Source organism: Thermobia domestica, chromosome 13 (genome assembly GCF_964235325.1).
Source record: "Thermobia domestica chromosome 13, izTheDome1.hap1.1, whole genome shotgun sequence".
NCBI lineage: Eukaryota > Metazoa > Arthropoda > Insecta > Zygentoma > Lepismatidae > Thermobia > Thermobia domestica.
This window is the reverse complement of record NC_137466.1, coordinates 86,917,306-86,933,406: the sequence shown is the minus strand read 5'-3', so window position 1 is coordinate 86,933,406 and position 16,101 is coordinate 86,917,306. Positions and strand designations below refer to the sequence as shown.

At 33.3% G+C, this 16,101-nt stretch overlaps 1 protein-coding gene across 2 annotated transcripts in view; it reads right to left on the bottom strand.

Moving 5' to 3' along the window:
- Positions 1-11,950: 11,950 nt before the first annotated feature.
- LOC145668296 (uncharacterized) overlaps positions 11,951-16,101 on the bottom strand; it is a 259,797-nt gene continuing 255,646 nt past the window's right edge. For both annotated transcript variants that reach the window (XM_081736022.1, XM_081736023.1), the window contains one exon: positions 11,951-14,768. In XM_081736022.1, the coding sequence (XP_081592148.1) occupies positions 14,607-14,768 (162 nt within the window). In that variant the 3' untranslated portion in view covers positions 11,951-14,606. The remainder of the gene's footprint in view (positions 14,769-16,101) is intronic.

Here is a 16,101-nt window from a genome sequence, read left to right as displayed (position 1 = left end):
AATAACTATAAAAAAATCACAAAAATAACATTCATAAACTTATAAAAGTTGCTATTGTAATATAACCTCTTTGAATAATGAATGGGGAATTAGGTTTGAATATAATGCAAACGGGAGTGAAACGTGATAACCCACAAATGTGTGTTCATCAAGAGTTTACAAACACTTAAACTTTTACGAACATTTTTCGTTTTTTGGTTTAAACCAGGTTTTCTTTTTTCTTTCTTTTTCTTTTTTCTTTTTTTTTTTTGAAAAAACAGCTGGTTTAAACCAGTCAACATCGGTTTGTAGTGCTTTTTTTTTTATTTACTCTTTCAAACGAATTTTAATCACTGCAACTAGATAGCTCTGAATTCCAGAAAAGCACAGGTGTTCAAAGGTACACTCCGCAACAAAAAAATCGCGACAGTTAACGCCGTGCAGTTAGGCCACTCAATATACACCTTCTGATCTCATAATAGTGTGAGGTAAAGAGACCTTCTCTCTCCTCCTTTCTTCTCTCCTATACTAAAATCAGCTAACAACATGAGCACGATTCTTATTTCAAACTACACATGTATTAGTTTCGATAAAATGAAACAACAAAACCGAGACCAAACAAGATTCATAGGTTGATGTAGGAAGAAACTGAAACACACACAATGAAAAATTGAAACCAATGGATGTCTATTACACAGAGATTCATAAATGAGGCAGAGAGAGAGAGAGATGAGGAGAGAAGAAGAAAAAGAAAAGGGAAAACAGATAAAACTGTGGGATTCAAACGTAGTAAGAAAAGAACCTAACATTATAAAGTTCCGTTTCCAGAAATTCAACAGTAATATGGAACTAACGTTTGTTTTTACATATTTTTTCAGAACTATTCGAATATATAGAGGATGCTTTAAAAATTCATGATGTCACTTTCATAATGGATAGCATACTCAATTTTGAGTAGAACTGTAGATCTCCGAGACACATCTCGGATAATGTCAAAAGTTTAACACACATGCTTTGTTTCCGCGTGGTTCGATTGCAAATTCGGTAGTGTTCATTGAACGTACTGTTCCAAAATACATTCTAATAAACCCAGTAGATAGCGTTGATCATATCCTCCATTTCAGACTACTAATGCAAACTGAAAAAAAAAGGAAAAAACGAAACGAAATGAAAAGAAAAGGAAAGAGAAAGAAAGAAAGAGAATAGAAGACAGTTCTATTTTACTGTTAAATTTCTATCAGAAATACCCTATATTAACAGTCCAAACTGTATCGTAATGAAAAGTTACAATTCTTGGAAAGGAAAAGTTTATATTCCTCATAGATGTAGCATGTTTCAAATTTCAACATGAAAAAAAAAACACATTGAATTATAGGATGGGAACAAATTTTGTGTCGAACTAGTATAAATAAAATTTTGTTTTGAAATAACCAAAGAGGGAGCCTTTTATAGTCTTTTCCGAAGATTAATCTGTTCCGAACATCCAGCACTGATTTCATCTCTTGCGGATATAACGTTGTAATTTGCACAGATAGAATGAACACGCTAAGAGCTAAAACGGATCATCGTGTCAGTCGGATGATATTGGTAGGGTTATAGACCACCACTGGATCGAGGATTCAAATCCGTAGTGACCCGGTAATTCGACTGAGACTCGGTAACCCAGAGGATAAAAAAGAGATTTTACTTATTCCCTTGCGTTTAAACAGTATTTCTGTCAGAGATGACCAGGGCTGGAGATGTTATCCCCAGAGCACGAAAAATATGACGCCGAAGTTAACAGTTAATTAGATTCTCCAGACCAGGTATATCGGGCTCTTGCTACGTTTTAACCTTGGAACATGAAGTGCATGTGTGTGAGAGAGGGAGAGAGGGGGAGAAGCGAAAGATGCAAAGACAGGATAGAGAAACGTCAAGACAGAGAAAGAGGGGGACGAATATAAGTATGAAACATACTTATCATTATAGTGTATGATATAGAACACACACACTGTTTATTCGAATTATCGCCAGTGATGCCTTGTAAGTTTTCCATCAGAAGATAAATCTCTGCAGCCATTATTTTATGCGAAAAAACCATACTACCTGATGAGGAATCGAACCTAGATTTTCCATTTGGAGGTCTAGCACGTTACCACTACACCGCCGATTGCTTTAGCCAAACTTTGTTTAACAAACTTTGTAGTGTTTCTTTTTAAGAACGATAACACGAAAAGTGTATACTGCAGATAAATGATGTCTTTGGAATGTCCTGGTAATTCCCTTGCCCTTTCCGAACCACCATTCGTAAATTGTCTCTATCATGATACAGGTGTTTGCTTCCACATTCTTATGTATTGCTTGTCTAGTATGACAAGTCGATTCTTCACAATCATTTTGTAAAAAGTTTAACTTTGGCATGAACAGTACTTGAACCTACGTTCAATAGCTTTATTATTTATAAGGCTATTACGTTACCCCTATACTATCATGCTATCTGAAGTTACAAGCCAAATATTACTTTAGACCTGATCTTTGGAACGAACCGAAACACACAACGAAATTGACTTATTCGACGGCCTAGAGAGAAATTAGTGCCCACTAATAAAGGAAAAACATTCAATCTAGGAAAAATTACAGAAATAAAACATATTTTGCAGTAATTTCGTCGTGCAAGCTCAAAAGTACGTGAATAATAATAATAATAATAATAATAATAATAATAATAATAATAATAATAATAATAATAATAATAATAATAATAATAATAATAATAATAATAAATGTTCACATTCACAGTATAGTAGTCTATTATTATTGTTATTATTAACATCAATTATCCGCTTCGTTGGGTTAAATTGAGAAAAAATGTAATATGTTCCGTTACTCAGTCACTGTTTAGTGTTACTAAAGCGCTCTTTGATATCGTTCATTTTCGATGTGTTTTATATATCCTCTCCCCACCCTATGTTGTGGGGCACGACATCTGCAGTGTCATTGTTGATCTCAGCGAGCCGGAAAACTGTAAATTCGACACTCATATTGGTTATTTCGATCATTTTTATATGTATCCCCCCTCCTCCAAGTTGAGGAGCAGAATTTTGATTTAAACAGCATCAGATGTGTCACTGTTAATCTCAGCGACTCCAAAAATTATAGATTCGACACTTATACAGGTCATTTTTCGTTCTTTTTTAAATGTCACTCCCCCTCCCCATCTCTTAAGTTACACTGTCAAAGTGATATTACAGAAACCATCTCAGGTTCGAACTTCATCCAGGTTGAATATTTGATCGAGATTGGTTCGGTGGTTCAAGAATCATTAAGTTTTATTTAGTTTTATATATCTTCCTCTCCCATTCCCCTCAAGTTCTCCCGTGAAAGTGAAATGATAAAAATCATATCAGGCCCGAACCTTACCTATGTTAAAAATTTGATCATGATTGATCCTTTGTTTCACGAGTTGTCAAGTTTTATTTATTCTTTCTAACTCCTCCCTCCCCTCAATCTAAGTTATATCGTCAAAGTAAATAGATAAATACCATCTTAGGCCCGAACTTCCTCTATGTTGAAAATTTAATCGAGATCGGTCGGGTGGTTCAAGAGTGATGAAGTCACAAAGACAGTCACATTTTTTTTTTTTTACATATATATCTCCCTCTCTCCGGCCCCTACGTTGCACCGTCAAACTGAAATGATAAAAGTCGTGCCAGATTCGAACCTTATCTATGTTGAAAGTTTGATAGACATCGGTCTGGTGGTTCAAGAGTTATTACGATTTATTAACTTTTATATATCAACCCTCCTCCCCTCCTCTAACCATAAGTTTTAGCGTTAAAATGAAATGATTAAAAAGCTTCCCAGGCCCGAACCTTATCAATGTTGAAAATTTGATCGAGATCGGTCGGGTGATTCAAGAAATCAGGAGTTACAAACATAGTTACTTTCAATATTATAATATAGGTTATTATTACTATTATTATTATTATTATTATTATTATTATTATTATTATTATTATTATTATTATTATTACTTTATTATTATTATTTGCGTACTTTTTGAATTTGCATGGCGAAATTACTGCAAAATATGTTTAATTTCTTTATTTTTCCTCGATTGTATATTTTTCCTTTATCAATGGACACTAATTTCTCTCTATGCCATCGAATAAATCAATTTCGTTGTGCACTTTGGTGCAAATAACGTTACAGGAAGAAGCTGGTTCCTTCCAAAGATCAGGGCCAAAGTAAATAATATTTGGCTTGTAATTACAGATGGCATGATGTTGTAGGGGTAACGTAATGGCCTTATAAATAATAAAGATATTGAACGTAGGTTCAAGTACTGTTCACGCCAAAGTTAAACTTTTTACAAAGTGATTGTGAGGAATCGACTTATCATACTAGACAAGCAATACATAAGAATACGGAAACAAACACCTGTATCATGATAGAGACAATTTACGAATGCTGGTTCAGAAAGAGCAAGGGAATTACCAGATATTCCAAAGGTATCATTGATCTCTAGTATACACTTTTCGTGTTATCGTTCTCAAAAAGAAACACTACACCATTTGTTAAACAAAGGTTGGCTAAAGCCATCGGCGGTGTAGTGGTAACGTGCCACACCTCCAAATGGAAAATCTAGGTTCGATTCCTCATCAGGTAGTATGATTTTTTCGCATAAAATAGTGGTTGCAGAGATTTATCTTCTGATGGAGAACTTACAAGGCATCACTGGCGATAATACGAATAAACAGTGTGTGCGTTCTATATCATACACTATAATGATAAGTATGTTTCATATTTATATTCGTCCCCCTCTTTCTCTGTCTTGACGTTTCTCTATCCTGTCTTTGCATCTTTCACTTCTCCCCTTTTTCCCTCTCACACACACATGCACTTTATGTTCCAAAGTTAAAACGGAGCAAGAGCCCGATATACCTGGTCTGGAGAATCTAATTAACTGTTAACTTCGGCGTCGTGTTTTTCGTGCTCTGGGGATAACATCTCCAGTCCCGGTCATCTCTGACAGAAATGCTGTTTAAACGCAAGTGAATAAGTAAAATCTCTTTTTTATCCTCTGGGTTACCGAGTCTCAATTGAATCATCGGGTCACTACGGGTTAGAATCCTCGACACGATGACCTGTTTCTCTAGCGTGTTCATTCTATCTGTGCGAATTACGTTATATCAGCAATAGACAAAATCGACACTGGATGTTCGGAACAGATAAATCTTCGGAAAAGACTATAAAAGATTTATACTAGTTCGACACAAAATTTGTTTCCATCCTATAATTCAATGTGCTTTTTCACGTTGAAATTTGAAACATGCTACGTCTATGAGGAATATAAACTTTTCTTTTCCAGCATTTGTAACTTTTCATTACGATACAGTTTGGACTTTTAATATAGGGTATTTCAGACAGAAATTTAACAGTAAAATAGAACTGTCTTCCATTTTCACGTTTCTTTCTTTGTCTTTTCTTTTCTTTTCTTTTCGTTCCGTTTCGGTTTTTTTTCTTTTTTGTTCTTTTCTTTTCTGTTTTGAGTTTGCATTAGTAGTCTCAAATGGAAGATATGACCAACACTATCTACTGGGTATATTAGAATATATTTTGGAACAGTACGTCCAATGAACACTACCGAATTTGCAATCGAAAAAGCAGTGTGTCTCGAACATCTACAGTTCTACTTGAAATTGAGTATGCTATCCATTATGAAGGTGACATAATGAATGTTTAAAGCATACTCTATATATATTCGAATAGTTCTGAAAAAATATGTAAAAACAAACGTTATTTCTATATTACTGTTGAATTTCTGGAAATGGAATTTTATAATCTTAGGTTCTTTTCTTACTACGTTTGAATTCCACAGTTTTATCTGTTTTCCCTTTTCTTTTTCTTCTTCTCTCCTCATCTTTCTCTCTCTCTCTGCCTCATTTATGAATCTCTGTGTAATAGACATCCATTGGTTTCAATTTTTCATTGTGTGTATCAGTTTCTCCCTACATCAACCTATGAATCTTCTTTGGTCTCGGTTTTGTTGTTCCATTTTATCGAAACTAATACATGTGTAGTTTGAAATAAGAATTGCGCTCATGTTGTTAGCTAATTTTAGTATAGGAGAGAAGAAAGGAAGGAGAGAGAGTGGGTTTCTTTACCTGACACGATTATGGGATCAGAAGGTGTATATTGGGTGGCCTAACTGCACGGCGTTAGCTGTCGCAATTTTTTTTATGTGGAGTGTACAACGCCTTCCCCTACAATGATGGATATGAACCTTTTAAGTTCTAAAAGGAGCTTCAGATAGTGATCTTAAAGATGGAATATGTCCAAAATAACTTGATTCCCTTGTGCACTGAACGCACCATTTAACACACACTTATATATTTCCAAATAATGTAAAGAAGTCAATATTTTCGACTTCCTAAGCAAAAATAATTTTGTTCAAATTTTTTCTTGTTAAATACGTTAGAATTGATGTCAACAATATAGGTACAATTTGAAAAAATACTTCTTGTCAGCACGTCTAAGCTCTTGTGTGACACAAGAGAAAAACTTGAACTTTCTCATCAATGTTTTGCGAAATAGTAAAGCAAGTGAATATATTCGGTTGTCGGAAAAGTCATGAGATATTTTGGTAAAAGGTGACAAGTGTTGATTTGTGGAAGTACGGGAGTTATTCGCATCCATGTCATGAACAGCTGAGAGGTTAAGCGTCATGTGTACTAATTTTGCTCTTTGTTTGGTTTGTTTTTACTAATCTGACAACACGTGCAAAATGAAAAACCAAAAGTTGCATTTCCGCCATATTTTTTATTTACTTCAGCAAAGGGAAGAACGTGCGACAAGCCTGTAAAAAGTTGTGTACAGTTTACGGCAACAATGCTCTACACAAATGTTAGTGCCAACGCTGGTTCACGAAATTCTGCGCTCGTGATTTTGACCTCAACAACGTTCCTTGATCAGAAAGGCCAACTGAGATTGAGGACGATCAAATAAAGGCACTAATTGAGTCGAACTATCATTACACGACACGAAAAACTGCAGAAACATTGAACATCTATCACTCAACGGCTCATGATCATCTGAAGAAACTGGGATACATAAGCAAGCTCAATGCGTGGGTTCTTTATGAATTTAAAAAAGTTAATTTGACGGCACGGATAAACATAAGCGACATGTTCATTAAATGACCGCGCAACGGATGGGAGAAATGAGTAATAACTTCTTTTATTGATACGACTCACTGCTACGCGCAGAGGAAGCGCAAGTAAACGTTCATAAATCTGGAGCAATCTAGACCTGAGTAGTAGCTTGTTTTATTAATACGAAATTGAGGGAGGAGATTACTCCAGGTGTAGTTACTCCGATTCTCGAACAGGACTTCTCAGGAGTAGTTACTTATTTTTATTGATATCACTCATGGTAATATTAAGCGTGGAGTAATCAATGATTTGTTCCACTTTAAATGATCCCGAGTAAGTTATACGATGGTATGTTTAGTTTTCTTTGTTTAGGACGTATGTTAAGAAATAATTCAAGAAATGGACAAATGTATTCAAGAAAACTGAAACAGAAATGAAGAAGGTAAAACAATGGCTTGATAATCATCAGTTAGTATTAGATGCTGAAAAAAACAGGTATATAACGTTTTCGCTAACTTTAACAGGATAGCCGGAAAACATGTCACTAAAATTGCATTATTGTCAAAATACTGAAAAATGTAATTGTAGTCCTCTTATTAGTGAAAATAAAGTGAAATACTTAGGTATATTTATTGATAAGATTCTAAAATGGTCTTCTCACATACATATCGCCACAATACTAAGAAAATTATTGTATAAATTTGTTCAATTACGAAACATTGTATGCATAAAAATATTACGTACTGTATATTATGCTCTTGTAAATAGTACATTTACATATGGCATATTAATTTGGGGTGCTGCTTACCCTATTCATTTAAAACCTTTGATGGTTCAGCAAAATAATATTGTAAGAATATGTTTTAAAAAAGGACCTGACAGTAGCCTAGATAGACTTTATGACCAATTTTCAGTGTTATCATTTTCAAAATTATATTTGCAGAAGGTATTAATATATGTTAAAAAGAATAGAAACAAATGGGACGAAATAAAACATATGTATACACCGTATAACCAGAAATGTGACAAACAAATACTTAGAAATTAAAGCAACGAGCAAATCTTTAACTCAATATCAAACATATCACAGAGTTCCGAAGATTTATAATGAACTCCCACTCCGAATCAAAGAGGAAAGTAATTACAAAGTATATAAAAAGTTAATTTTACAATGGTTAAAAGAATCAAAAAGTATTTTAAAAAAAAACTATTGTTAACTAAACGGAAGAATTATAAACCTTATATGTTACGCTAAGAAAACAAGTAAATATATAAAACACGAGAATCAGGCTCACACACAAGCATTTGCTTATGTGAGCCATTTTCTATCTTTTCTTTATTCTTTGCATAAAAAATACAAAATTTCTAATATAGAAATAAGGGCATAGAATTAATCTGCCCGACACCGGAAGATAGGTATGACTTTTGGAAGTCCGATTTCCTTTAGAGAAGTAATAGCACTTAGAAGTAGGAAATTTGACTTCTTAGTTTTGGTAGCAGTTAACTTTTCCTTATTCTTTTATATTCTATTAATATTTTGTATATTGTTATTTTCGACTAAAAGGAGGGAATTCGTGTTACTATTCGGTTCAAAATCTCTTGTCGGCGCGAATTCTGTCGAGGAATTTGAAGCTTAAAATATACAAAACGATAACCATGCCTGTTGTTCTGTATTGCTGCGAAACATTGTCACTTACTCTGAGGGAAACATAGACTGAAAGTATTTGAGAACAAGATTCTGAGACGAATATTCGGACCCAAGAGGAACGGGAATGGGGAATGGCGGAAACTTCATAACGAGGAACTACATAATTTATACGGTTTACCGAACATTGTTAGGGTCGTCAAGTCTAGGAGGCTTAGGTGGGCGGATCATGTAGCTAGAATGGAAGAAAGTAGAAACGCTTTCAAAGTCTAGACTGGAAGACCAATCGGAAAACGACCATTAGGAAGACCTAAGCGGAGATGGGAGGACAATATTAAGATGGATCTCGCAGAGATTGGAATACAAAGTAGAAACTGGATGCAGTTAGCTAAGGATAGAAGTCAGTGGAGAGCTTTTGTGAACGCGGCATTGAACCTCCGGGTTCCATAGGCCATAGAGTTAGTTAGTTAGTTATATTGTTATTTTATAATTTAGTATGTCCATGTATGTTTTATGTATATTGGATACATCCGATATATATTTTGTTCTTTCTTTAAATAAATATATAAATAATTCAACAAATACGCTGTACAATTGAGGATCTGATCCTCGCGAGGGCTTCCTCACCCTCAATAATATCAGGGGGAGGGCGATGGACAACTCCCTACGCGAGGGTGAGAGTGAACGAGGGCAAGGGCCAATTGCCACTGCCAGGGCGAGGGTGCGCGAGGGCAAGAATTCTCCAGTACAAGAGCGAGCGAGGGCGATGCACAATCATCCTGTCGAGGGCGAGGGCTAACTTCCACTGTGAGAGCGAGGGTGCGCGAGGGCAAGGATAAGTTTCCAACACGAGGCCGAGGGCGGGCGACGGCTATGGACAACTCCCATTGCGAAGGCGAGGACCAACTTTCACTGCGAGGGTGATGGACAACTCCCTTCGCGAGGGCGAGGACAAGTTTCCAACATGAGGGTAAGGGTGCGCGAGGGCGATGGACAATTTCCTTCGAGAGGGCGAGGGCCAACTGCCACTGAGAGGACGAGAGTGAGTGAGGTCGGAGTAAAATGAACATCTATGGAACAAAGACTTTGAAGCTGTTTGCAAGATGAATATGTTTATGAAATTAATCAAGTATGTGTAACATTCTTGTGCACATCCAAGTAGCATGTAATAAAAAAAAATAAAAATAAAATAAAATAAAACAACGTTTTTACAACACAAGAATTGGTCAGAGGCAATCAGAGGCAATCAATGTGGATTTGTGATAACCATTGTGTAATCGTCGTTCATTGCAGTAACAATCTGACATCTAGCTTTTTTGATTATAAATGTATTTAACTTATTTTTTGAGCATACAACATCTCTTTCTAATAAATTAATTTTAAAAAAAGATCCCCACTATATTGGCTGTTTTAGCACATTAAAAGTAAAATGTTAAATGTAAAATACTTGATAGCTTTTTAGCACTTAAAATTCCACTTCCTAGTCATAACTCATTCTAAACAATGTGTCTACTGTGCAGTTCAAAAGGAGAGAAAATTAATCCATTGGTTTTACACTGTGTTCTCTGACTAGATCTATGCATAGTCTATCAGTAAATACCTATAACTTTGAGGGTACTAATGTTGAAATAATTTTTCATCAGTAATTTTCAGCAATTCATTGTGTTTATTTCACAATATATTTATATTTATACAGCTTTAGAAAACATTGTAAAATATACTGTAGGAAATAAATAGTATATCAATGACACAATATTAGAACAAACAGGTATAATATAATATAATTACAAAAACTTGTCCTGAGATTGTTTGGATTAAAAAAAATACGTTCGCCATTTCTAAACAGTATATTTACATATAAAAATGTATAACTATCTGTCTATATATATATATATATATTTATAATTATTTATTTATAAAATTAATCTTATGTACCTGACAAAAGAATAAAACATCAATTAACACACGTTTACACATCCACAATCATACAGTACGCACATACATACATACAAATATACAAACACACACACACACACATAAAAAAATGTATCTCTATATTCATTCTCAAAAACAAATTTTCATGTACACTTACAAATAAACTTACACATTGTTACTTATAGCAACAATAGCATTCAAATCTATCATTTGCTCTTGCGAAATTACCAGATCTTCTTTTAAGATTCCCTGATGGCACAAAATGGCAAGAAAAGTATTTACGTCACTTCTAACTACAGACCATTTAAAATCATAAATATTCACTTCCAAATTTTCGATGGCACTCATGAGCTATGTTTTTTTTATCTATATTTCCTTGTTTTACCAACGAAATGTTTGCCAAACCTTTAAAACTTGTACACAGGTATCTTTCTGAGCTGTAGCTAGAAACATAAGAAACTGATATATAATTATCAATCTACCTATCTACTTATGTATGTACATAATTTATAATACAGGACGTTTGTGACAATACAAACCCATTATTGTACCATTTCTCTCCTTTCTTAGAAAAAAAAGTTCGTACATAGTATAAAAACTTTAATGGCTGTTAATATATTACAACATATACACATCCCAATTATTTCAAATATACAAACACTACAGGCAACCTTTTATTTGGTATACATTGTTTAACTGGGTAAGTTTCAATAGGTACATATCCTGCACCTACATTAGTAGTTTTAAAAATATATATATAAAACTAAGCAATAATTACACGCAGAAGACTTTGATATATTCCATACAGAAATTATTCATTTTCTAGAAAAAAAATATATAAAGATTGTCTTTTTTTCCCTTAATCTAAATGCACATTTACAATTCTAAATGTAATTAACAAACAAGTGGTACATGCTTCCTGAGTTTATTTTTTAAAAAAGTAAAAGTAAATCACAAATATATTCGTACCGTTTAATGTGTATATACTACATATATTTCAAATTAATAAGTATAATCCAGCAGCTTTCAATTATATAGTTCTTTAAGTAATAGTTTATTTTGAACATGGACAAGCACAAGCCGAAATTAATATTCTCTTAGCACAAATATAATGGCTACAAGATATTTGAACGTTCAAAAGGATATGAAATAAAATGACCGTCCAAACAGCATCAAAGTAATTAATTGGACACCATAGTGGCAATTTAAGGATTTATTTTTAATGATGATCTAGTTTTTCGATGGGATATATTTGTAAAAAATTTTAAAAAAAAGTATTATTTTAGCACTACTGTACAAATATTCTCATGGTTACTACAATCCTTCATTTATAATTTACATAATGAGCAGTAACGGGATGGAGCATTTGGGTGGGCATTTACCACAGACCAACATACAACAAATAATGTCAAAACATTTCATATATTAGCTGCTTGTTCACCGGATACTCTTACAGTCAATATATGAATAGGTGATGATGATATAAAAAATCATAAATATTCAGTTTTTTAAAGCAAAGGATACAAAATGATGCCCTAACTAATGCATATTATATAATTTCGACCAAAAAATAATACAAGTAAAACTAAACACATTTTATTAATCGTTTATTAACAATTAATGGTAAACATATTAAGCAATTTTATGATTAAGTGAATCTATGCGCTTAAATTTCATAATAAACGCCTTTTAGAAAAAAAGAGAGCCATTATTAACACTTTGTGTAATTCAAATAATAATTTAATGTTGCAATACTGATAAGATAACTAATTAAAAAACAATCTGACTTTTGAGAATTAATACAGTTGTGTGCATATCTTCATTCTTCAGGGTCTGACGAAACCCTTATCACCGTCACTGATAATGAGATAATTGGTTATTTCTTTTCTATTAAATAAAACATTGATGTCTGAAACAGGAACAATGAATTCTAACAAAGTACACAATACTAAACGATTGATGTTACTTGACTACACCTTAACCCAACAGTGATAATTAAAATAGCGAAATAAGACGACGATAATAACGATTTTTGTAAGCACCAACATTTCCCACATACATCAGTTCTACATAATCTTATGTCCCTATTAAATCGACGGTAGGAACTAGCTTATATGTGTAGCAACTAACATTATAGCCCGCTAGAGGAAATTATTTACTATCCTATTAGTAAATTATTTCCTTGTGGCTTTAAGAAAATATACAACTAAGTTCATTTAGTAATTGAAAAACAAAGTTCTCTGTGAAAAGCTGGTGTGAGCATTAAGCACATATCTCCACGCTTTGTTAACAATTGTTACATATATCAAACTAGCAGTACACAAAATATATGATGATGTACAAAACTGAACAAGTACTGTATAGGAACTTTTATCTTTCTTTTACACATATAATTTACTTGTTTAAAGTCCTGTCTTGTTTCTAAAATGATCAACTGCAGTAGAAAACTGGCGAATTCATATCTAGATCCTTCTCTCTGAGTTTTGAAGGATTTTTAGAATCATTGATGTTATTCAGGGGTTACTCTGTCACTTTATTCAGTTGTTAACTAGTTGAGTGCAATACGAACGAAGAAGAAACATTGTGATAATATTCCACATATTCTAGTTTTGCTACAAGTCGCATATACCATTTTTCTTTCACTTCTCTGGATTCTGTCGCTAAACAAAACTAACTGAAAACATCGCGGTATCTTTTGGTAAGAAACTATTAAAAATTTCAACAAGAATATAACGGGGCCAAACTAACTAAAGAAACTAAAGAATGTAACTAAAGAAAATACGCATTTGGGGAATCTCTAAATTTGTATTTGCAGTTATAACAACTTAACGAACTCTTCATTGCTTAACAACATTTTCCATCGAAAGATGACTTTCCATATCATTATTTTATTCCATCATCATAACAGAAATATAAATGCTAACATATCATGAGTTATTAAGTATTAATTTATTTACAGATTTCTCTTTTTACGTATCAAAATTATTATTTAATTAATTCAAAATTAAAATAAATCTCAAAAAAGATATTGAACTACCACAGAAACGCAAACAGTGCCTTTCAAACAGAGATTACTTGGCTGTTCATTTGGCAGTAGTGATGTGTACAATCACATTAGATGGCAGTGGCAGATATTATCAAAAGGGAACTATGTACCATTGTCATAAGAAAATAATCTTCCCACAATTCTCTATGCATTAGTAAGGAACAGAGGAAAAACACATTAGTATTGCATTTCTTCCATCAATTTTACGATGTGCTTAATTTCTTTCTTTCTATTCATGCATATACAGTTAACGTTCTAAATTTATACAATAATTTGGAAATTAAATAATTTATCCTTCGTCAAAACCTAAGAGCTAAATTTAATATTCATTTCTTCTAGATTGATTAACAATAATAAGTAAACTGAACTCCGTTAATAAGAGTTATAGAACAAAATGTGAGTTATCTTAAGAATACCTAGTCAACCATCAGCTATGCATCGCTGTACATACCAGAAATAATACAAAATAATTAAGTATTATAATCTATAACACAATTAACTGAAATTAAATTATAAGTATTAAAATATCTTGTATTTTTACCTTAATTACCAGCTTTGTATGCATAGATGCCATTTGTAAGCAAGAATATATATTTTTTTTAAAGATACGCTGTTATTCAGTTGTAATATAGCAAATAGCTAGTTTATCTGCCATGGTCTCCTCATATTTCTCTTATATTTTCTTTAAAAATTGTAACACATGAGAAATTTTCCAGTTTTGCTCTTTATACCTGCTACGTTCTGCACAAAGTTTTCGCTTCAGTACTTACTTTAACTGACTCAGTTATTGAGGCTGTAAGTATTGAAAAATCTTACAGCCAGTAATTTCTTCAACCACATGAATACCGTCATCTAAAGTTGTTAATTATCACGTTCCTACCTCGTCGTCACTTGAACTCCGAGCCATACTTGTTAGTCTGTCTGGTGTAAGCATATCGGATTCATCATCTGACATATCATACCACGGTCGCTCCTCAATCTTTATTTTCTTCTTCTGTAAAGTCCCCTTTGGATCCCCTTCTTGCTTCAGCTGAAAAATAAAAAGTAAAATATAGTCCGTGAATTACTTGCTGGTCAAATTGTAGTTGTTCAGCTAGGCGATGTGTGCTGTACACATCAACTCCTAGCATAATTTTTCCCTAACTTTCTAAAATTATAATCCACCCATTTCATTTAATACGAGAACCACCAAAACTGTCTGTTTTTCGCACAGGAATAATATTTATGAAAAATATTTGAAAGATATGTGCATATATACACATACATAAACTTTTTTCTAGTCACAAAATACTTGTTTATGCAAAGTTCGATTTCACTGCAAAAAATGAAATCTTTTAAGTTTTACGTCCCACGGATATGCTGATTAGGCTAAAGGAGACGGTGATGATGAGAAATGAATGAATGAAATGAATGATTTTCTCCATCGAAATTTAGAAAATTCTCCATTTGTATGAGATATCTACATTTCGTAAATCAAAAAGCACTCATACACAAATCTCTCGAACCTTTATGTCCGTATCTCCCCCCCCCCCAAAAAAAAAAAAAACTACAAATATAAAAACTGGAAAACATTTAATCTTCCTGTTCCCCTTTTGTATTGGAATTTCTCAAAACTCCGTCTTATCTATCGTCAATGGTATAAGCAAATCATGTCTACAAAAGAAAACATTTAATCCACTCTTCCACCCTCTTAAGATACTGAATTTCTTAAAATCCCGTCTTTCTAGAACGAACATTTTAGAAAGATTTTACTTGTTTAAGTATGGCCTAGGTTCAACGGTTTCGGGAATTTGATGAAAGGCAAGAAAAAAGATTATTTCCCCTCCCTCCCTTCGGATCGCGATTCGCGAAACTATTTACAGCCTGGAGTTCATAGATAACATTTGAGTAAAAGTAATTTTATGTGACTAAAGTTTTTGGAATGTGATGGAAAGCAAAAAGAAGTTTAACTTTACCTTTCACCCTTACGGAATTTCGCAAAAGCACGTCTTATCTTTTAGCCTAACGTTCATAGATCACATTGAACAAGATTTTAATTGTTTACGCCCAACAATTTCAGAGATCTAATGAAAGGCGAAAAAATTCAACATCCTCCATTCTTCTCTCCTTACCATCCCACTTCGCAAAACCAAGCCTTGTTCACAGCTTAGAATTTTATTTTTTATTTTTATTTTTTTTTAATACGAACTTTCAAGTTCCAAAGCCCAACAGTGTCGAAAATCTAGTAAACGGCGAAAAAGCATCAAGCCCCTTCCCCACTTTAAATATTGGACACGATTATAGCTGAAACTTAACATGTTATGGATCAAGGACATTTGCATAAATTTCAAATTCCTACACACAACAGTTTCACAGATCTGAGG